This window comes from Schistocerca serialis, chromosome 5 (assembly GCF_023864345.2).
Source record: "Schistocerca serialis cubense isolate TAMUIC-IGC-003099 chromosome 5, iqSchSeri2.2, whole genome shotgun sequence".
NCBI lineage: Eukaryota > Metazoa > Arthropoda > Insecta > Orthoptera > Acrididae > Schistocerca > Schistocerca serialis.
The window spans coordinates 262,839,438-262,863,143 of NC_064642.1; the positions used below are offsets into that span (position 1 = coordinate 262,839,438).

The 23,706-nt window shown below is 39.9% G+C and overlaps 1 protein-coding gene across 7 annotated transcripts in view; it reads right to left on the reverse strand.

The window, feature by feature from the left end:
* Positions 1-23,706, reverse strand: part of LOC126481630 (zinc finger protein 345-like) — a 142,908-nt gene that overhangs the window by 71,536 nt on the left and 47,666 nt on the right. For 5 of the 7 annotated variants that reach the window (XM_050105523.1, XM_050105520.1, XM_050105525.1 and 2 more), the window contains one exon: positions 3,307-3,503. In XM_050105523.1, coding sequence (XP_049961480.1) covers positions 3,307-3,503 — 197 coding nt within the window. Of the gene's footprint in view, positions 1-3,306; positions 3,504-23,706 lie in introns of those variants that run through there. The other 2 variants (XM_050105524.1, XM_050105527.1) reach the window with 2 other exon arrangements.

Genomic DNA, 23,706 nt, shown 5'->3' on the forward strand with positions numbered 1-23,706 from the left:
AACAGGCATGCCATTATTATAGGAGAGGTGTTTCGGAAGATTGTAGTGTTGGGTAGTTTTGCAGTTGTTTGATGAATTTGTCTTGAAGTGGGTAGAAGAAAATTTTGTGAATGTGGCCTGCAGAACAGGTCTGTACAGCATGGTCTGGAAGCTATGAAGGATTGACAGGAAGTTGTGGATGCCTTGTCAATCAATCATATTCTGAAATGGTTTTTCTCTTTCCTACAAATCTTCCCCAACTTTACTGTATAAAACTGCCCCTCCTTTTGTCCTTTTGTTCATTTCTGATAGCTGTTCCTTTATCCTGCTCTCATCCCTCTCCTTGTTCTGTGCAATCTCCTGCAGTTACCTCTCTTCAAACACTCCTCCTCAAACTCCCCATGTGTAGATCTACACCTATGTAACTTAAGACAGTTCTGTCAGATGTGTGACTACATCTAATATTCATGCTCTGTATAAGAATAAAAGTAGAAAAGCTCTATGTGGCCAGCCACTTTCTGAATCGGTCACATACTCAAATGCACATACATAGAACACAATGCAATTTAGACCATTCTACGAAACAACTTACCATTCACTAAGACTGAACTTAGGACACAGCAGTTATTTGCTGTGTAATGAGTAAAATTTAGTTCATATTTCAGGAATTCAGTTTAAAAATTGTTATCGGTTTACTATGATGCCATTTTCTGTGTTTAGTGTACTCATGGACATGGAAGTTACACTTATTGTTAAAGTACTTTATAAAATTACAATCAGTAATAGTCAAATAAGAAAAGCCAGAACACAGTTTTACACCATTTGCACAATAGCACACAGCTTTGTTTTACACAGAAAAATCTTTGATAAAAGTCTTATTGTTATAAGGTCAATGAAAGCTCAAATCATGAAATAAAATTAGTAATAAACACAGGGAAGAGGAGGCAGGGGGTATGAAAATCAATCAAGAGGTGAGACAAAGGTATTCTCTCTCTCTCACTCACTCTTCTTAATATCCATTGTGAAGATACCATCAAAAATTGGAAACCAGAGAACTGATGAAGAATTAAATCAGATAAATGCACTAATCCAAATTCATTACTAATTGTAGATGATACAGTAATAATACAAGAAATTGAAAATGTTCTCCAGCTAGAAATACATTGGATAAACCACGAATACGTAGAACACAATCTTAAAATTTCATTATATATGTTGAAATTTATGGTCTTCCAGGGTAAACACTCAAAATAGTCAACTATAGAAATTGACACTGAAATAATTAAACATGTGTTCCAGTTTAAATATCTGAACTGCAACATGAATTATGATTATGATAATGATATATACAAAAAGCTGAACAAATTTTGATTAATATGAATAATAAACAGAACACTTAACTATAAAACCAGAAAATTTATAAAAATTTAATGTATAAAACAATCATTATATATTACCACTACCACGGAAGCAAGAGCAAGATAAATAAAATGAAATGTGACAGCAAAATACAGATAGCAAAGATGAGAGTATTGAGATGACTGAATGATTTTACAATATGAGATATAATTACAACTGAAAACATTTGCAATGAGATGAAAGTACATATGATTCATGAGGAAATAACTGAATAAAGATATAGTAGGAAACAATATGAGAATAAATGAGTGATGAGAGACTATTGAAGAAAATATTGAACTGTAATCTGAAAGGAAGGAAACACACAGGTCAACAAAGGTAGTGGTGGTGTATACATAAACTTTGTGAATACAGAACAGACAGATGCCTAATCCCTATAAGAAAGATGATGATGATGATGATAAGGATGATGATAGCATAATAATATACACAGAGGTGACAAAAGTCATGGGATAACAATATGCACATGTACAGATGGCAGTAGTATCGTGTACACAAGGCATAAACTGGGCAGTGCTTTGGCAGAGCTGTCATTTGTACTGAGGTGATTCATGTGAAAAGGTTTCCGATGTGAATACGGCTACATGATGGGAATTAACAGACCTTGCACATGGAATAGTAGTTGTAGCTAGACACAAGACATTCTATTTTGGAAATTGTTAGAGAATTCAATATTCTGAGATCTGCAGTGTCAAGAGGGTGCCGAGAATACCAAATTTCAGGCATTACCTCCCTCCACAAACAGAGCAGAGGCCAACTGCATTCACTTAGCGACCAAGAGCAGCGATGGTTGCATAGAGTTACTGGTGCTAACACACAAGCAACACTGCATAAATAACAGCCGAAATCAATGTGAAATGTACAACGAATGTATCCGTTATGACAGTGCAGTGAAATCTAGCATTAATGGGCTATAACAGCAGACAACTAAAGTGAGTGCCTTTGCTAACAGCATGGCATTGCCTGAAGCACCTCTCCTGGGCTCATGACCTTATCGGTTGGATCCTACATGACTGGAAAACCATGGCCTGGTCGGATGAGTCTGGATTTCAGTTGGTAAGAGCTGGTGGTAGGGTTTGAAAGATCCCACAGAGCAATGGCCCCAAGTTGTCAACAAGGCACTGTGCAAGCTGGTAGTTGCTTCATAAATGTGTGGGCTATGTTTACATGAATGGACTGGGTCCTCCGGTCCAAGTGAACTGATCACTGATTGCAAATGGTTACATTCAGCTACTTGAAGACCGTTTGCAAGCATTCAGGGACTTCATGCTCCCAAACAATAATGGAATTTTTATGGATGGCAGTGTGCTATGTCACTGAACCACAGTTGTTTGTGATTGGTTTGAAGAACATTCTGGACAATTTGAGTGGATGATACGACCACCCAGATCGCCAGACATGAATTGCATCGAACTTTTGTAGGATATAACTGAGAGGTCGAGTCATGCACACAATGTTCCACCGGAACACTTTTGCAATTATGGGCAGCTAAGAGGCAACATGGCTCAATATTTCTGCAGGGGGCTTCCAATGACTTGTTGAGTCCATGACACATTGAGTTGCTGCAGTATTCTAGGTAAAAGGTGGTCTGACACAATATTAGGATGCATTCCATGACTTTCGTCACCTCGCTATAGTCATAATAATAATAATAATATAGCCATAGTTATGTTCCTATGCATCCCATTAGTCATCTCGTAAATGTGGAACTTCCCATGCAATCTGCAATATCCAGTTTATTGAAGGTAGTTTTTAAAAGTTTATTTAAAGAAGTAAGGGAACTCATAAATTGACGAAAACATACCCTGCATTAAAAGAAAGTTCGGAGATGCTGGGCTACAGGAGTGATATACTACTCCCAATTCAGACATTTATCATCTCTCATATGGAATAAATAGTATAACTCACCTTGACAGGTAAATTCCTGTTGATTTTTTCAGGGAGATTTAAACTGTGTCCATCTGAGCTGAATATATATACAACATCATCATCCACACTAGCAGCACACAGCCTACAGAGCTGGACTGGATGGACATTGTCTGCGACACAGGCAGGGTTATCTGCTTCAAGCTCACAGTTCATTTCATTCATTTCACTGTTCTCTGCTAAGGAAGTAAGAAAGAGACAAAAATTAATCCAATGTAGAATTTGGTCTAATTTTGAAAATAATAATAATAATCATAACAGAGTTACTTGGGTGATGTGTGCAATAGAGTAAGTACTGAGCAGTGCCATATTCACAGCAAGGGATAAAAGCTGAATTGCTGTCCAACCCTAAGATGACAAGTTAAATAAGAGCATAAACTGCCAAGTTCATTCATAATTTCAACTTATTGTTTGTGCTAATTTGTACTTTTATATTGTTCACAAGTAGTCTGTTTGTTTATTTATTAAAAATTCTATATGTCATGAAATATGAAAATATAACCAAAGCTGAACATATTTCATTTATGGACTTTTTGCCTCTCATTCAGTTTGTTTTGCATATTTGTAGTGGGTTACCCATAGGTGTCGAACCACTTTTCTAAAACAGAGACAGGTACATAAACAGGTATTTGAAGTCAAGTAGTATGAGATGACAGAGAGTAAAAACATGTGAGACTATGTGACTAAGATATTGGCCACTTTGGACAGTGCCATCTTGGATGCAACTCATAATTTCCTACTTTACCGGCGGCGCAAAAGCTAATGGTGTCCACACAATCCAAAAGCACTGAGATAATCCTGATTTCAGCAGAGAGAAATACTAATGATATTGCACATAACTGCAACCAATGCCACTCCAGCCACAAACTACCCACAGTTTGGTGGTGAAATTTCTTGCATAGTTCCATGAATGTGGCTCTGTTGCAGACAAATTAAAAGATGGACGATCAAAACATCTATGGATGAAGCAACATCAGCTGCATCTCTCACATCATTCAGTAAGAGCCTACAGCACAGTATTTGTCGCATCTTGCAGAAAAGTGGAGTCAACACTACACCAACAATAAGAATTTTGATCACACCTTCAAAATGCAAATGTTACCTGGCTGAAGCTCGTACAGATTATTGGGTTCAGTTTGCAGAATGAGTGACTCACAAGCTGGATGAGTACTGTTTATGGCTGTAGCTAATTTCTATGTGAATGGAGATGCAAATAAACAGAATCACAGATACTAATCAGATGTCACACTGGTACATTGAAAGTGATGGTCTGGCATGGAATGTGGGATTTTTTCAGATTATACAAACAGCTGCCCATCATCTGCAGCTGTTAGATGGTGGTGTTCTGCCATTGCTGCTGTCCGAAGACAGTTTTCTTGCAGAAAGGTGTACCTGGACATCCAATTTTCTGCAACATGGATAGGTCGCACAGATCCTGTGATGTGGCTGCCACGTTCCCTGGATTTAGGTCCATTAGATTTTTATCTGTGGGGACACATGAGAGCAACTGCATTTGTGGTGAAGATCAGAAACCTTGCACCCCTCAGGTAGTGGATTGTTGTGCTTATTCCTGCATTCCAGAATGTGTTGGTTAAAGTCAATGAAAATGGGTGAAACATATAACAATCACCTTACAAAGTGCTAGACAATCATGTCAAGCACATCTTGTAATCTTTGTGTGTCATCACCAGCTATTGCCTTGTTCTGCACAAACTCAAGAATGAATAAAGCTATGTTGAACAATAATAAGAAAAGACTAGATTGCCATTTGTCACAAAGATCACACATTCTGTTGCAGACAGGCAAAACAAAAAGACTATTACACCCTAAGTGTTCAGCCAAAGCCTTCTTCAGAAAGGAAAACACACAGAAGAAAGCACAGCTCACACACATATAACTGTTATCTCTGGCAATTTTCAAATGAAAAATGCCATTTCCATTCTCACTTACTTATCTATCTGTTTAATATGTCACATGATCCTGTTTCCTTGTGAAAATTATGATTTGCATTAAATATGATAGCTTCTAAAATGGCCACCACGTTTGTAACATTTCTTTACCAGTTTTCCCCTCTCACCTCTAAAACTACTGAATTTTACATTTCTATTTATCCACCTGTTTTTGTCTTAGAATAATGGTTCCACACCAATGGACCACCTTGTACATTTAGTTTATTGTTTACTGAAATTATCAGTTTCTCACCTCAGAGGTGAGGTAGTGAATGCTTGCTGCAGTTTTGGAGTATCCATTTTGATATTGTAGGCTTAGAATTTCAGCATTTTTTATATGTTTTGGAATACATATTGTTCAATCACTAAAGTAGACACTGATCTGTTATTTTCCATTCAAATAGCACAAAAATATGGCCAAGAATATTTTTTTAATAACAGAAACAATTCAGTTTTCCTGTGAAAGACAGAATTCCTCTTACTTCAAGGGGTGGAGAATCATGCATTTATATCAGAAAAGGAACACGGTTTAAATCAAGAAATGACCTCAATACAGTAAGTGAAGACAAACACTCTGAAATATCAGCTATTGAATTAACAGGGCTTGATATCACCAAGAAATTAATCATTTTGTGCGTGTATAGATCTTCCAGTGGTAGTGTGGACACATTTTTCAATAAGTTAGCAGAAGTTCTAGATAAAGTCTCAAGTACAAGGGTCAACATAATTCAGTGTCGGGACATTAACATCAACACTAATATCATAAATGAATCCAGCAGCACCTTCATAAACATCCTTCAAAGTTTTGGCATGTCCCTATTGGTCAATAGTGCAACAAGGGTTACTACAATGACTGCATCAGTAATTGACCATGTGGCCACATATATGGACAGGGGAAAATGCGATGTAGCTGTAAAAGATCTCAGAAAATCAAAATAAAAGATTTTTCAAAAGAACTAGAAAAACAAAGCTAGGATGAAGTGTATAAGGAAACCAGTGATAATACGAAATTCTCTAAATTCTCCACATTGTTTAAATTGAACTTTGAAAAGGCATTTCCAAAAGTATGCATGCCTGTATCAACATATCACAAAAACAGATGGATAACAGCAGGTATCAAGAAGACCTCCCAAACACTTTCACAATGATCCATAATTCTTAAATTTCTATCACAGATACAAAAATATCTACAGGTAGGTGCTGATTGCTGCAAAAAGTAATTTAATGACAAAATAATATATAACGCAGAGAATAAAAGCAAAGCAGTCTGGGATGTTATAAAAAAGGAAACGGGGAGAGGCAAACAATAGCAGAATAACATACTGTTAAGGGAGGGGAATAAGGTAATAAATGATCCACAACACTTAGCAAACCATGTAAATGAGCATTTTTCAAGTATTGCAGAGAAGTTACAGCAAAAATTCGCCAAAATAAACACAACACCAGTAAATAATGTTGCACTAAATACAATGATGTTACTTACAACCACAGAGAATGAAGTCAACAAAACTGTTCAAAAACTAAGAAATAAAAAGTCAGTAGGCTTAGATGAAGTACCAATGTGTGTACTGAAACAATGTGTAGAGCTTATACAAGGCCCCTTAACAAATATAATAAATGAATCCTTCACATCAGGGACATTTTCAGAGCAGTTAAAACAGGCAAGAGTTGTACCTTTGCTTAAGAAAGGTACTGCAGAAGACACAGAAAATTACTGGTCCATTTCCCTGTTGTCAAAAATAATAGAAGCAATTATGAAAGGCAGGTTAATGAATTACCTGAATAAATACAATCTTTTAAGCGAATCTCAGTTTGGTTTCCGAAATGGCAAAAATACGGAGTCAGCCATAGTAGAATTCACAAAAGTTGTACTTGATGCTCTTGATAAGGATGATTGATGCTCTTGATAAGGATGAGTGTGTCACAGGCATATTTTTGGATCGTTCTAAGGCGTTTGATACAGTCGAACACAAGATTCTATTAAATAAATTAGAAGCATTAGGAATAAGAGGGGTAGCTAATGACGTTTCGATCATACCTAGCAGATAGGGTACAAAGAGCAGAGATAACACATACTTCAAATAGATCTAAACATTTAGTAAAACACTTGTCAGAACCTAAATACATTAATATAGAGCTTTCACAAGGTAGCATATTAGGACCAATACTATTCCTTATATACATCAATGACTTTCCCAGTAGTGTTACTCATGGTGAAAAAATTCTCTTCACTGATTACAGCAATATTATAATCACTGAGAAAACAAGAGAACTCCTTGCCACGAAAGCAAATGAAACTCTCAAGGAAGAACATAAAGAAAACTAATGCCATGACTTTCAGTTTGAAGAGGAAAAATGTCAATGTTAAATTAAATGTAGATGGCACCTCTGTAGACTGTGTAACAAATGCAAAATTTCTAGGAATGAATATTGATTCTCAGTTGAAGTCGTGTGAACACACAAAGGTACTTGCAAACAGAATGTCATCAGCATGTTATGCCCTTGGAATCCTATCATCAGTGTGTAACATGCAGTGTCTTTTGGTTACATGTTATTCATATGTACACTCAATTCTTAGCTTTGGCATTCTTTTTTGGGGAACAAACACACAAAACATGAACACAATTTTCAAACTCCAGAAAAGAGCCATAAGAATGATAACAAAAAATACTAGTCGAGCTCGGGACCGATGACCATAGCATTCTGGTCCCTTTAATCCCACAAACCAACCAACTAGTTGAGCTCATTGTAAAGATCTGTTCAAACCAGTGGGCAGTGACTGATAGTGAGATATGAGTGAATGGTGTGGCATTACATTATTTCAATAAGCTATTTATAAAAAAAGTACTATATACCAGGAGTAAATCTAATGATTATGTCTAACTAAAAGTCTGTAAATATATGTGTGTACGAATTAGCTTATTTTAAATTGATCTACACTTGTAAATACTTTGACATGTCCTATATCATTGTAAAAAGAGATCTACGGATGAATAAAACTACTACTACTACTACTCATCCATTTCACTAAATGGCTAAAATGTTGCAGTGTTCCAGTTCAGGCTGCCTATCTAATGGCTTTCAGGGGCAACAAAAATTTAATTTGCAATGTTTCATATAATTACTAACAGAATTTAAAACACTGTCATAATGTACTCATTAAGAGGTACAGTCTTAAGTTAAAAGTGTAATATAATAAGTCACATATTAGAACCTAAAACTATGTATGTGTCTAGAACTAGCATAATTCACAGTGTGCAAACTATCCAGACTATATTTACCCAGTATGTGAGAATGATAGTACTTAACAACTTGCAACGAACTTTAAATATAATTTCAAACCCTTTTCAAAATTCTTCTTGCTGCCACCCCACCCCCCACCCCACCCCACCCCCCAAAATCACCAACAAAAAAAGGGACGCTGCCCACAGAAAAACTTCATCAGGCATGATGTTTTAATTTATTATCTCTTCACTATGAATTCTGTTTGCACCACACAGTTAGGATACAGATGTTTTATACATGGGAGTTAGATTCTTTCAGGAATTGGGGATTAGAGGGACTGGGGGTTGGGGGCGGGAGGGGAAGTTACTTGTATCTATCCAACATGAACATCTGAAAAAGTGCCTGCAAAGGAAGCCCTGTGTGAAGACAGAAACTCTCATTTGTGGAGAATATTTTCGCAGAAGAAACTGAATAGCATTGTGGTGTAGTGGTTATAATAATAAACTATTGCACGGAGGGTTGTGAGTTCAAAACTCACCTGGACTGTACAATTTTAATTTCTATATTCGGTTCGAGTACATTCTAGAAGTATCCACAAATGTCAAGAGTCATTCTACTGGAATGTTCTGTAGCTGTGTATATACAGTATGTGTTGTGGCCGGAGGCAGTTTGCTCCATTCTCTTGTATGTGCAAGTGCTGAATAAACCTTCGTTAAGTGAAGTTAGTGTTCATCATTCATCTAATTACACCTTCTTCTATGTGACACTATTGTGGTGGAGGGAGACACTGGGTATTGGAACTTGTGATAGCGAACATTATCAACGACACAGTAGCTCCCATCAGGCCATGACAGAGCCGCCGTTTACGTATCGAGAAACCCGAGTTCAAGCCATATTCAACAGATCACAATCTATCGGAGACGGAAGAAGAAGAGGACGTTACGATGACAGCAACTGTGTGCCACCACATGAGACATCCTTCCGGGTTCCTTGGTGACAATGGCCAAGATCCAAACAAGTAGCTGAAGGTATATGACCGTATAACCAAATTTAACAAATGGGATGACGCCGTGTGTCTGGCTAACATATTTTTCTACTTGCAGGACACAGCCAAGCAATGGTATGAGAACAACAAGGAGAAGTTCACAAGCTGGGAAGTATTCCAGGTGGAACTGCACAAGTATTTTGGTGACACACAACAACAGAAGTGCAAGGCTGAAGACAAATTAAAGTGCTGGGCACAGCGTCCAGGAGAAACTACAGCATCCTACATTCAAGACGTCTTGGAGCTGTGTAAAATTGTGGATCCTAGAATGAAGGAGGAAGATAAGGTTGCACATCTCATGAAGGGCGTTGCTGAGGACATGTATCAAGCCCTACTCCTGAAGGAGTTTTCGACAGGAGACGACTTCATAAAATGGTGCCAGTATACTGAGACAAAAGGATTAAGTTTGAATGGCTTCCAAACGTCTTATCGATGTCTGTGATGGAGGTGGCGACTGATTTCACAAGTGTTCTTGGTCAGATAGTGAGAGAGGACGTTCAGAAGGCACTTGGATTGCACGGCGAGCAAAAAACCAAGATGCTTCGAGAGGTCATAAGGAAGGAAGTAGAACAGACACTGAACTCATCTCTCGTCCTTCACTTCCCTTTAAAACGGTTGAAAAGTTGAGACCCAGGCAGAGTTACGTTACTACAACATCGCATGAGGAACCTGTTTGGGCACCAAGGAAGACTGACGTATGGAGGTCCCAGGATAACCAACCAGTATGTTTCCACTGCGGACGACCGGGACATGTGGTGCGCTATTGTCGAGAAAGGCGGTAGATATTTCATGACACCCGTGCCAGAAGACAGCAGACCGATCTTAGCTGACACCACCTCCGAGACAACAAAGATGAACAAGAAGACGTGGGTGCAGGACGACGTAGGTCACCATCGCCGCAAGCTAGCCGCTGGAGAGGACGCTTCCCAACATGCTGATCAAGGTCTGATTACCTAGCCACCGCAACCTGGAAAACTACAGGGTGTGACTTTCCTTGGAAGTGAGGCTGCCGAAGAGAAAAATACTCCGCTGCCGATCACTAAAAAAATGATAGGAAACTACACTGATATCCTCATGGATGGCCGACCAGCCCAAGCTCTTGTGGACTCTGGAGCATCATACACAGTCATTTCGGATAAGTACCGTCACCAGTTGTAGAAAACCATATTCGTCGACAGCAAAATATCTCTGCTGCAGGTGGCTAATGGGAAATACGTAAAACCTACAGGAAGATGTACCATTTGGGTGGGTATAAGTGGCCATTCACATCCCTTAGAATTCTTTGTCTTACAAGAGTGTAGTCACGATGTCATTCTCGGATGGGACTTTTTGTAAGCTTCTCAGGCAATTATAAATTGTGATCGCTCAAAGATTATGCTATGTATATGAGATAAGATACCATGGACAGGAAGATGGGCATCCGAGCGTGTGGAGACTATGTGTGCCGGATGAAGTGATCATTCCTGCAGTCAGCGCTAGAAAGGTAACTGTCACGTGTCATGCCATGCATAAACCCATGGATCTTGTAGTGGAATGTAAGAGAAGCATACCACTGAAGAATAACTTGGTCATCCCAGCCTCTGTCATCTTGTTTAAGAAAGGATTTGGTGAATTGTGAATAGTTAACTGTCGCCGAGAACTGCAGATCCTTCCAAGACGCACGTGCGTAGAAAACGCTGAGCCGTTAATTGAAGAACAGCTAAGCGTCACAGAAACCTCCCATGCCGAGTCTGTGGGCGATATTAGCACTACCACTATGAGACAAGATCTTCTAGCTCGACTATCACCAGATCTCACTAAGGAACAACAGAAGAAGCTAGTTGCCTTTCTTCAAGTGTCCTCTGAATGCTTCAATCCACAGGTGAAGAGCAAATTAGACAAATCAACGGTGAAGCACCAGATTAGCACTGGAGACCATCAACCAATAAACCAGAGAGCATACCGTGTGTCAGAAATGGAACGTAGAATAATTCGTGGCGAGGTACAGAAAATGCTGAAGAATTACATCATTCAGCCTTCTCAGAGCCCATGGTCGTCACCGGTGGTGCTAGTCAGGAAGAAGGATGGCAGTTGGCACTTTTGCATTGATTACAGGAAGCTTAATAAGGTAACTAAAAAAGACATTTACCCTCTTCCACGAATTGACGATTCACTAGATTGTCTGAAGGGGGCTAAGTTTTTCTCAACCATGGACATGTACTCGGGATACTGGCAAATCTAAGTAGATGAGCTGAGTGTGAGAAAACTGCATTCATCACTCCTGAGGGCCTGTATGAGTTTAAGGTAATGCTGTTTGGTTTGTGTAATGCACCAGCAACTTTTGGTTTGTGTAATGCACCAGCAACTTTTGAATGGATGATGGATGAAGTTCTAAGGCACCTGAAGAGGATGTTGTGTCTTTGTTATTTAGATAGCATTATAGTGTTCTCAGAGACATTTGATGAACATATAAAAAGACAGAGGGCCGTTCTTAAGTGTCTCCAACAAGGCAGACTGAAACTTAATCCAAGAAAATGTCTCTTTGGAGCAAAAGAAATCATAATACTTGGACACCTTGTGTCAAATGAAGGTGTGTGGCCAGACCCAGAAAGGGTAAAATATATAAGGGAATTTCCTATTTCTCAAAGTATTAGAGATGTGAGAAGCTTCCTTGGACTATGTTCTTATTACTGTCATTTTATCAAAGACTTTTGTATCAAACCCAGGCCACTCCAAGAGTTGTTAAAAGCTGATGCTAAATTTATTTGGGGTGGTGCTCAACAAAAGATTCTTTTGATGTGCTGCGAAAAGCTCTGACGACTGACCCTGTACTTGGTCTGCATGATGAGAGAGCACCTGCAGAACTACACACAAATGCCAGCAGGTATGGGATCGGTGCTGTTCTGGTGCACATTACAAATGGAAAAGAGAAGGTTATGGCCTATGCTTCTAGGACACTTACAAAAGCTGAGAGAAACTACTCAACTACAGAAAGAGAATGTCTTGCTGTGATTTGGGTGATGTGCAAATTTTGACAGTATCTCTATGGAAGGCCATTCACAGTTGTTACAGACCATCATTCACTTTGTTGGTTGACATGTCTTAAGGATCCAACAGGACGACTCGCTAGGTGGGCACGACGTCTTCAAGACTATGACATTACCATAGTGTACAAAAAAGGAAGAAAACACGAAGATGCCGACTGTCTCTCAAGAAACCCTGTGCAAGACCATCAAGACTTTGATGAAGATAGTGACTGTCTCGCTGCACACCAGGATCTCTCTGCTAAGCAGAAGAAGGACGCCAAGATATCTCAAATTTTGCTTGCCTTAAATTGGTCAGAGGATGTGAAAGGACAATTTAATGTAGTTAATGGATTACTTTGCAAGAAAAACTTTGATCCGTTAGGAAAGAGGTAGCTACCAATGATTCCTAAACACATGCACTTAGATGTTCTACAGAAATTCCGTGACACACCTGAGGCCAGACATTTAGGATTAAGACATATGGTAGAAACTGCAAGAGATTTTTATGGCCAGGTTCATTTAGGGGTGTCCACCACTATGTGCTGCACTGTCAAGAGTGCCAGAGGAGAAAGGCAGTTCCTCAGAAAGCACCTGGCTGACTCATACCAATTCTACCAGCCGAAACATCTTTCCAGCGTGTTGGGATTGACCTCCTCAGATGATTTCCAATATCTGCCAGTGGCAATAGATAAGATTATTGTTTGCACTGAGTATCTGTCATGCTATGCCATTACAAAAGCTGGGAAAACAGCCGCAGCATCCGAGGTAGCCAAATTCATTGTGGAAGACATTGTATTAAAACACGGTGCCCCAAGAACATTAATTACATATCAAGGGAAAGTTTTTCAATTGCATCTTGTGACAGAGATAAACCGTCGGTGCAACATTACTCATCACATGACGACTGCCTACCATCCGCAAACTAACGGGCTTACGGAATGCCTTAATAAGACCTTGGCTGACATGCTATCAATGTTGAGCAGAGCAACTGGGATGAGGTTCTCCCTTTCGTGATGTTTCCCTACAACACTGCCAAACAAGGCATCACACAATTTATGCCATTTTTCCTGGTGCATGGGCATGAGGCGGCTAAAACGATGGACACTGTGTTTCCGTTACATCCTGATGACGTGGATGATGACTACATCGGCCAGGAGTTAACCAGAGCTGAGGAAGCTTGGCAGTTAGCTTGATTCTGCACTGCTGCAGGCTCAAGAAAACAATTGCCAAAGGTACGACGCGAGCCACTGCCCTGTTGTCTACCAGCCTGGTAACCTCGTCTGGATCTTCACCCCTGTTCGGAAGGTTGGTCTCTCTGAGAAGCTCCTCAGGTGCTACTTTGGACCTTATAGCGTTGTAAGACAGTTGTTTGATGTTATTTATGAAGTTGAAGATTTCGAGCCCGACACAAGACGACAAAAGATCAGAGATACGGTCCACGTCCTTCAAATGAAGCCCTATAAGGATCCTGCAACCCACGGTAAATTCGGAGCTCCAATGACAGGCAACAAGCGGAAAGGTGATGAAGAGCGTAGCGGCAAAAGAAGTTCTAAGAAGATCACCACCAGGGCGAGAATCAGTCGTCGGGACTTGGAGTATGCAGGACTGATGATGTGCTCCTGGACTAGGGGGACGTAACATCGAGACGCTGTTCTCTTAAGAAGGGAGCAATGTCGCAGAAGAAACTGAATAGCACTGTGGTGTAGTGGTTATAGCACTAAACTGTTGCATGGAGGATCATGAGTTCAAAACTCACCTGGCCTGTACAATTTTAATTTCTATATTCAGTCCGAGTACATTCTAGAAGTATCCACAAATGTCAAGAGTCATTCTACTGAAATGTTCTATATATATATATATGGACACTGTGTTATATATATAAAAGATGAGGTGACTTACTGAACAAAAGTGCTGGCAGGTCGATAGACACACAAACAAACACAAACACACACACAAAATTCAAGCTTTCGCAACAAACTGTTGCCTCATCAGGAAAGAGGGAAGGAGAGGGGAAGACGAAAGGAAGTGGGTTTTAAGGGAGAGGGTAAGGAGTCATTCCAATCCCGGGAGCGGAAAGACTTACCTTAGGGGGAAAAAAGGACAGGTATACACTCGCACACACGCACATATCCATCCACACATACAGACACAAGCAGACATATTTAATATGGATTCTCAAAAGTTAATCCAGTTTCTTGTGTTGTGTACATACCAAATTATACTAACATTTATTGAAAAAAAGGAATATGCAATGTTCATGATGGCTTCGAGGAAGACCATTAGGCTGATTTGTTTTCACCCTTTGAGCCCAACAATATTCAAAAAAATATATAAATTTAAATTTTTTCACAAAACTAACCTTTATTACTGAACTAAGCAATGAATACAAGAACAAACTGGCAAAAAGGAAACAATCAATTGTTTTAAGGAGGTAGTTTCAGTTTGGAACTACTAGGACGTATAGTTTTCAACCACTCACATTTCATGTAATATACTTGAAAGTAAATTCACATTTTTCCTAAACACAGACCCACATCTTGAAACTTCCATGAACTCATAATGCCTGAAACAAATTATAGTTCTAAATAATAAGCAAAAATGGGTCTAAAATTTAATAAATTTTGTATCAAAACTACATAGTGCACCACTGGTTTCATTTTGAAACTGCTCATAAAAGCAAAACTCTATAAGTGACTGTTTCAATGCACCACATTCATAGATTATTCCAGTATACCGCTAGATGTCTCTGTCCTGCAAAAGCATTTGCCGTTTCATGCTAAAGGCACCGGGAGTAACAAAATTATTTGTTGGTTCAGGCAGAAATCACGGGTACTCAAAAGCTTACAACGAACTGCATCTGATTTAATCGTATGTCATATGATTTGCAGATGGAGCAGTCTTTGCAGTGTAAGACCATACATTTTGTGACAGTTATTGGCATATGAGAAATTTTCTTAGACACCACAAAGTTACAGGGCAGACAGCACATTTTTCACCACTAAAGCAGTCTCTGAAGTAATCAACCCCACATACATAAGTAGATGTACAGGGTGATTATAATTAAAGTTAAACTTTCAAACCGCTGTAGAAATAACACCAGTGGTCAGAATGATGTCAAATTGCAACAGAATATTATTGGAGAAGGGGGATAATGTATGGCAGAAGAAAAATAAATAATTACTAAATGTGGCAATAGATGGCACTGTAAGCATCATAATTTAATATTGATCAACTACAAATGACAAACGAATGATACAAAAAGTGACTAATGTGTATGTTTGATGTTAAACAAACTATACTACTCAGTGTGCATGGGTGTACAGGTGTGATACAGTCAGTTATGTAAGCCCATCCACCATGTCAAGGTCATATCACATCAGATGTGAAAAATCAGTTTTTAATTGTCCTGAGGCCAAAAACCGCATAAAGAGCATCAATCACATCGGTTTTTAATTGTCCTCAGGCCAAAAACCACATAAAAAGCATCAATCAAATTAAAATTGGATTATTAATTTCCATGTGACTGGCACAAAACATGATCAATATGCTGTCCATCATTTTCTGCAGCAAGTTGAAATCGAGAAACAGCATGTTCCACAACTGATCGAAGTGTTTCCAGGGTCATGTTCAGAATGTGTTGTGCAATGCAATCAGAACACTGAACACAAAATCTTTCATTTAGCCCCACAGCCAGAAGTCACACCGATTAAGATCAGGTGATCGGCATGGCCAGGCTGTAGGGAAATGGCGGCTGATAATTCTAGCATTTCTGAAATGGCGCCTCATCAGCTGCTTAACTGGATTTGCAATGTGCGGAGGTGCGCCATCTTGCGTAAAAATGATCCCATCCACACATTGAAGCTATTGGAGAGTGGGAATAACAAGGTTGCGCAAAAGGCACTCATAGTGCTTACCAGTGATGGTACAGGTAACAGGACAGGGAAACACCTGACTCTTTGAAAAAGTATGACCCTTTGATAAATGATGCTGTAAACCCGCACCACACAGTGACCTTTTCAGGATGAAGTGGTACTGGTTGATTTGTGTGCGGATTTTCCGTTGCCCATATTCAAAAACTCTGTATATTGACATATCCTGTCAGATGGGAATGGGCTTCATCTGTCCACGAAATTTTACACGTCCAATCATTGTCCACTTCCATGCAAGCAAGAAATTCTAATGCAAAGATCTCTCTTGCTGGCAGGTCAACAGGAAGCAACTCATGCACATGGGTAATTTTGAATGGATAGCAAAGAAGAATGTTTCATAGGATTCTGTGCACCAATGCTCACGAGAATGTCCAACGTTCGGGCAATTCTCCGTCCACTACACGTTTGCACACCACCACCTGTCTCCTCCTGCATTGCTGTGGTCACTGCTTCCACTGATATTGAATCAATTTGTTTCCTCCCTCTACCAGGTTGCACACCAAAAGAACCCATCTTTTCGAATTTCTGAATATTTTCTCCAGACCCAAGGCAGTCATCAGACCAACGCCCTTGTTCAAACCCTTAAGTGTCCGGAACTTCTACAGAGTGATGTGTGCAGTCATTATTCTTGTAATAAAGCTTTACAAGCAGGTGGGATCCTGCATTGAGACAGTCATGGTGAACGTCGCAGATGCGAAAGGAGGAAAAGTCATGTACCCAGCGTGTTTATACCAAATTTAATGAGTTGTACGCATAACAGGTGTTTTCATTTACGTATTCTGACACCTACAGCAACATCTACTGATAAATTTTCACACAACTTTTTTTTTCTTCTGCCATACGCTTTCCCCTTCTCCCATAATTTTCCGTTGCAATTTGACGTCATTCGAACCAGTGATGTTATTTCTACAGTGTTTTGAAAGTTTACCTTTAATTATAATAACCCTGTTTGTACTGACACGAAGGATGAAGTATAGGTAAGGTACAAATGCCTTTGCTAGTAGCACAAATGTGCAGTGAGTAAATACTGGAGGCAATCGCCTGAAGTGCAGTCTTTTGTTAGTATCCAGGGTTCCCTTCAGGTCATGATTCGGCTGCTGGGCAGACTGGAAGGCCTTTATCCACAAAGTAATTAACTCTGACTCACCCAGTCTCTCTTAAAAGAAGAAAGAGAAATGAGACCCATCTCCAGCAGTAACTCCTCCTTTCACAACGATCTCCATCAGTTCATATTCAGCTGGTCCTTAGCCCTCACCAACATACTCCTGCAAAACCATGTCAGTCAGGCCCAAACCTCCTTACAATACTTCCTCTCCACCCATAAAATTCTCCTACTGTGCAATCCCAAATTCCTGGATCCCATCTCACACACAGAAATTCTCGCCCCCCGGCAAATAAGCAGCATGCGCCTTGAAAAATTCTCAATCCTGTTCACTTCCTACTCCCACCTTCGACTACCATTATCCACCACCTCTACAACAGTTTCCAAATCACATCCCCTCATAGCTGACAAACCCTGTCTCACAGACCTACTACATTTACCCCAACCTCAAAAACTTTTTCCCACAACCATATAGAATCCTGAACCTAAACAAACCCAAAACACAGTCACAAACTTTTCCTCCAAAAGCGTTAGGCCCACAGAAGTATCAGTCCTTTCTAAAGGCCTTACTCTTAGCCCCACTCCCAAATTCAACCTTGCTGTACTTATTAGTGTCCTCTCCTTCTCCTGGTCCCTAAAGTAGAAACACTTTTTTGCCACTAACCCTACCAATCACACTCAACCTAAGAGCAATGTTGAACCCCACCTGACTCAGTTTCTCCTTCCAACTGTGATCCACCCCCACTGCCTCCAAATCACCACCTGTTAATTTTACAGGATTTTTTAATGCCAAACCTTGCCCCACCATCATTCTTGAAAACCCTCAACATGCAAGCTAGTCTAACATCCACCGAAAGAACCACAATGCACCACCTAAAACCTGATCCCAAACTTATTATCCTACTTGCTGACAGGCACTTCTCCACAGTTTTGAACTGCAAGGACTACTTGGTAGAAGGACTCCACCAGCTGTGAGATTTGTCTACCTACAAACCCTGCCATAGTGACCCCATTTCAGAAGTCCACCAGGATATCCAGTTTCTCATCAAATCCTTAGGCCCATGCAGGAACCTCTCCCCAAGCCTCCTTACCGCTCCCCACACTCCTACGTGCTTCCTAAAACACACAAACCCAACCATCCAGGGCACCCCATTGTAGCCAGTTACTGTGCCCCCACTGAGAGAACCTCTGCTCTTGCAGACCAACACCTTCAGCCTATAATGCACAACCTACCCTCCTCCATAAAAGATATCAAACACTTCCTCCACCAACACTCCATGGTTCCTGTCCCTTTACCACACATTGCCCTGCTTGTCACTATTGATGTCACCTCACTTTACATTAATATCCCTAACTGCCCATGGCCTAGCTGCTATTGAACACTAACTTTCCGAAGACCCTATGGATTCCAAACCTACAGCCTCCTTTCTTTTCACAATGACCAATTACGTCCTCATCCACAATTACTTCTCCTTAGAAGGCATCACCTACAAACAAATCTACAATATGGCAATGGGAGACCAAGAGATGAATACACTAAACAGATTCAGAAGGATGTAGGTTGCAGTAGGTACTGGGAGATGAAGAAGCTTGCACAGGATAGAGTAACATGGAGAGCTGCATCAAACCAGTCTCCGGACTGAAGACCACAACAACACATACTCCTTCCACCTTTCTGCTTTCCCCTCTTTGCTTACAACTGGGTTTCCATCTGAGCTCTTGATATTCATACAAGTGGTTCTCTTTTCTCCAAAGGTCTCTTTAATTTTCCTGTAGGCAGTATCTATCTTACCCCTAGTGATATGTGTCTCTACATCCTTACATTTGTCCTCTAGCCATCCCTGCTTAGCCATTTTGCACTTCCTGTCCCATTTTGCACTTCCTGTCCATCTCATTTTTGAGACGTTTGCATTCCTTTTTGCCTTCTTCACTTACTGCATATTTTTTTATTTTCTCCTTTCATCAATAAAAATCAATATTTCTTCTGTTACCCAAGGATTTCTACTAGCCCTCGTCTTTTTACCTACTTGATCCTCTGCTGCCTTCACTACTTCATCCCTCAAAGCTACCCATTCTTCTTCTACTGTATTTCTTTCCCCCATTCCTGTCAATCATTCCCTTATGCTCTCCCTGAAACTCTGTACAACCTCTGGTTGTTTCAGTTTATCCAGGCCCCATCTCCTTAAATTCCCACCTTTTTGCAGTTTCTTCAGTTTTAATCTACAGTTCATTACCAATAGATTGTGGTCATAGTCCATATCTGCCCCCGGAAATGTCTTACAATTTAAAACCTGGTTCCTAAATCTCTGTCTTACCATTATATAATCTATCTGAAACCTGTCAGTATCTCCAGGCTTCTTCCACGTATACAACTTTCTTTTATGATTCTTGAACCAAGTGTTAGCTATGATTAAGTTATGCTCTGTGCAAAATTCTACCAGGCGGCTTCCTCTTTCATTCCTTACCACCATTCCATATTCACCTACTATGTTTCCTCCTCTTCCTTAGCCTATTATCGAATTCCAGTCACCCATGACTGTTGAATTTTCATCTCCCTTACTTTCTGAATAATTTCTTTTATCTCATCACACATTTCATCAATCTCTTCATCATCTGCAGAGCTAGTTGGCATATAAACTTGTACTACTATAGTAGGCATGGGCTTCGTTTCTATCTTGGCCACAATAATGCATTCACTATGCTGTTTGTACAGAAAGCAGATGGCAGTTATAAGAGTCGAGGGGTATGAAAGGGAAGCAGTGGTTGGTAAGGGAGTGAGACAGGGTTGCAGCCTATCCCCGATGTTATTCAACCTGCATATTGAGCAAGCAATAAAGGAAACAAAAGAAATGTTCGGAGTAGGTATTAAAATCCTTGGAGAAGAAATTAAAACTTTGAGGTTCGCCGATGACATTGTAATTCTGTCAGAAACAGCAAAGGACTTGGAAGAGCAGTTGAACGGAATGGACTGTGTCTTGAAAGGAGGATATAAAATGAACATCAACAAAAGCAAAATGAGGATAATGGAATGTAGTCGAATTAAGTCGGGTGATGCTGAGAGAATTAGATTAGGAAATGAGACAATTAAAGTAGTAGAGGGGTTTTGCTATTTGGGGAGCAAAATAACTGATGATGGTCGAAGTAGAGAGGATATAAAATGTAGACTGGCAATGGCAAGGAAAGCATTTCTGAAGAAGAAAAATTTGTTAACATCTAGTATAGACTTAAATGTCAGGAAGTCGTTTCTGAAAGTATTTGTATGGAGTGTAGCCATATATGGAAGTGAAACGTGGATGATAAATAGCTTAGACAAGAAGAGAATAGAAGCTTTCAAAATGTGGTGCTACAGAAAAATGCTGAAGATTAGATGGGTAGATCACATAACTAATGGGGAGGTATTGAATAGAACTGGGGAGAAGAGGAGCTTGTGGCACATCTTGACTAGAAGAAGGGATCGGTTGGTAGGACATGTTCTGAGACATCGATGGATCACCAATTTAGTATTGGAGGGCAGCGTGGAGGGTAAAAATCGTAGAGGGAGACCAAGAGATGAATACACTAAGCAGATTCAGAAGGATGTAGGCTGCAGTAGGTAGAAAAAGTGAACAAATGAAAATAGGGCCTGAAAATACAAAATAAGAATTCAAGAGGGTGTTGAATGATCTGAAAGAAAAGAAGGGTGGCTTGTGGTATTGATAATACTTTAGGTGACATGCTTAATGCATTAGACCCTGAAACAAAATATCTGATAAGTGTCATAATCACTGGCTTTTGGTATTGTCAATGAAGATTTAAAGAAAAGTATCATGATACTGATTCTACAGAACAAAGCAGCCACATGAGACGATCAGAGGACTCTGAGCATCCTAGCTCACATCTCAAAAACACTGAAGATCAATTTGGCTCCTGAGAAGACAGATGCAAAAGAGAAGATATCCTATGCCTTTGTAATACAAATGAAAAAAGCTTTAGGTTCAACAGAAAGTTTTCATGGCTTTCATGTTGTTGTTGTTGTGGTCTTCAGTCCTGAGACTGGTTTGATGCAGCTCTCCATGCTACTCTACCCTGTGCAAGCTTCTTCATCTCCCAGTACCTACTGCAGCCTACATCCTTCTGAATCTGCTTAGTGTATTCATCTCTTGGTCTCCCTCTATGATTTTTACCCTCCACGCTGCCCTCCAATACTAAATTGGTGATCCATCGATGTCTCAGAACATGTCGTACCAACCGATCCCTTCTTCAAGTCAAGTTGTGCCACAAACTCCTCTTCTCCCCAATCCTATTCAATACCTCCTCATTAGTTATGTGATCTACCCATCTAATCTTCAGCATTCTTCTGTAGCACCACATTTCGAAAGCTTCTATTCTCTTCTTGCCCAAACTTGTTATCATCCATGTTTCACTTCCAACCATGGCTGCACTCCATACAAATACTTTCAGAAACGACTTCCTGACACTTAAATCTATCTTCGATGTTACCAAGTTTCTCTTCTTCAGAAACACTTTCCTTGCCATTGGCAGTCTACATTTTATATCTTCTCTACTTCGACCATAATCAGTTATTTTGCTCCCCAAATAGCAAAACTCCTTTACTATTTTAAGTGTCTCATTTCCTAATCTAATTCCCTCAGCAACACCCGACTTAATTCGACTACATTCCATTATCCTCGTTTTGCTTTTCTTGATGTTCATCTCATATCCTCCTTTCAAGACACTGTCCATTCCATTCAACTGCTCTTCCAAGTCCTTTGCTGTCTCTGACAGAATTACAATGTCATCGGCGAACCTCAAAGTTTTAATTTCTTCTCCATGGATTTTAATACCTACTCCGAATTTTTCTTTTGTTTTCTTTACAGCTTGCTCAATATACAGATTGAACAACATCGGGGAGAGGCTACAACCCTGTCTCACTCCCTTCCCAACCACTGCTTCCCTTTCATGTCCCTCGACTCTTATAACTGCCATCTGATTTCTGTACAAATTGTAAATAGCCTTTCGTTCCCTGTATTTTACCCCTGCCACCTTCAGAATTTGAAAGAGAGTATTCCAGTCAACATTGTCAAAAGCTTTCTCTAAGTCTACAATTGCTAGAAACATAGGTTTGCCTTTTCTTAATCTAGCTTCTAAAATAAGTCGAAGGGTCAGTATTGCCTCACGTGTTCCCATATTTCTACGGAATCCAAACTGATCTTCCCCAAGTTCGGCTTCTACCAGTTTTTCCATTCCTCTGTAAAGAATTTGCGTTAGTATTTTGCAGCTGTGACTTATTAAACTGATAGTTCAGTAATTTTCACATCTGTCAACACCTGCTCTCTTTGGGACTGGAATTATTATATTCTTCTTGAAGTCTGAGGGTATTTCGCCTGTCTCATACATTTTGCTCACCAGATGGTAGAGTTTTGTCAGGACTGGCTCTCCCAAGGCTGTCAGTAGTTCTAATGGAATGTTGTCTACTCCCGGGACCTTGTTTCGACTTAGGTCTTTCAGTGCTCTATCAAACTCTTTACGCAGTATCATACCTCCCATTTCATCTTCATCTACATCCTCTTCCATTTCTATAACATTGCCCTCAAGTACATCGCCCTTGTATAGACCCTCTATATACTCCTTCCACCTTTCTGCTTTCCCATCTTTGCTTAGAACTGGGTTTCCATCTGAGCTCTGGATATTCATATAAGTCGTTCTCTTTTCTCCAAAGGTATCTTTAATTTTCTTGTAGGCAGTATCTATCTTACCCCTAGTGAGATACACCTCTACATCTTTACATTTGTCCTCTAGCCATCCCTGCTTAGCCATTTTGCACTTCCTGTCGATCTCATTTTTGAGTAGTTTGCATTCCTTATTGCCTGCTTCATTTACTGCATTTTTATATTTTCTCCATTCGTCAATTAAATTCAATATTTCTTCTGTCACCCAAGGATTTCTACTAGCCCTCGACTTTTTACCTACTTGATCCTCTGCTGCCTTCACTCTTTCATCCCTCAAAGCTACCCATTCTACTTCTACTGTATTTCTTTCCCCCATTCCTGTCAATTGTTCCCTTATGCTCTCCCTGAAACTCTGTACAACCTCTGGTTGTTTCAGTTTATCCAGGCCCCATCTCCTTAAATCCCCGCCTTTTTGCAGT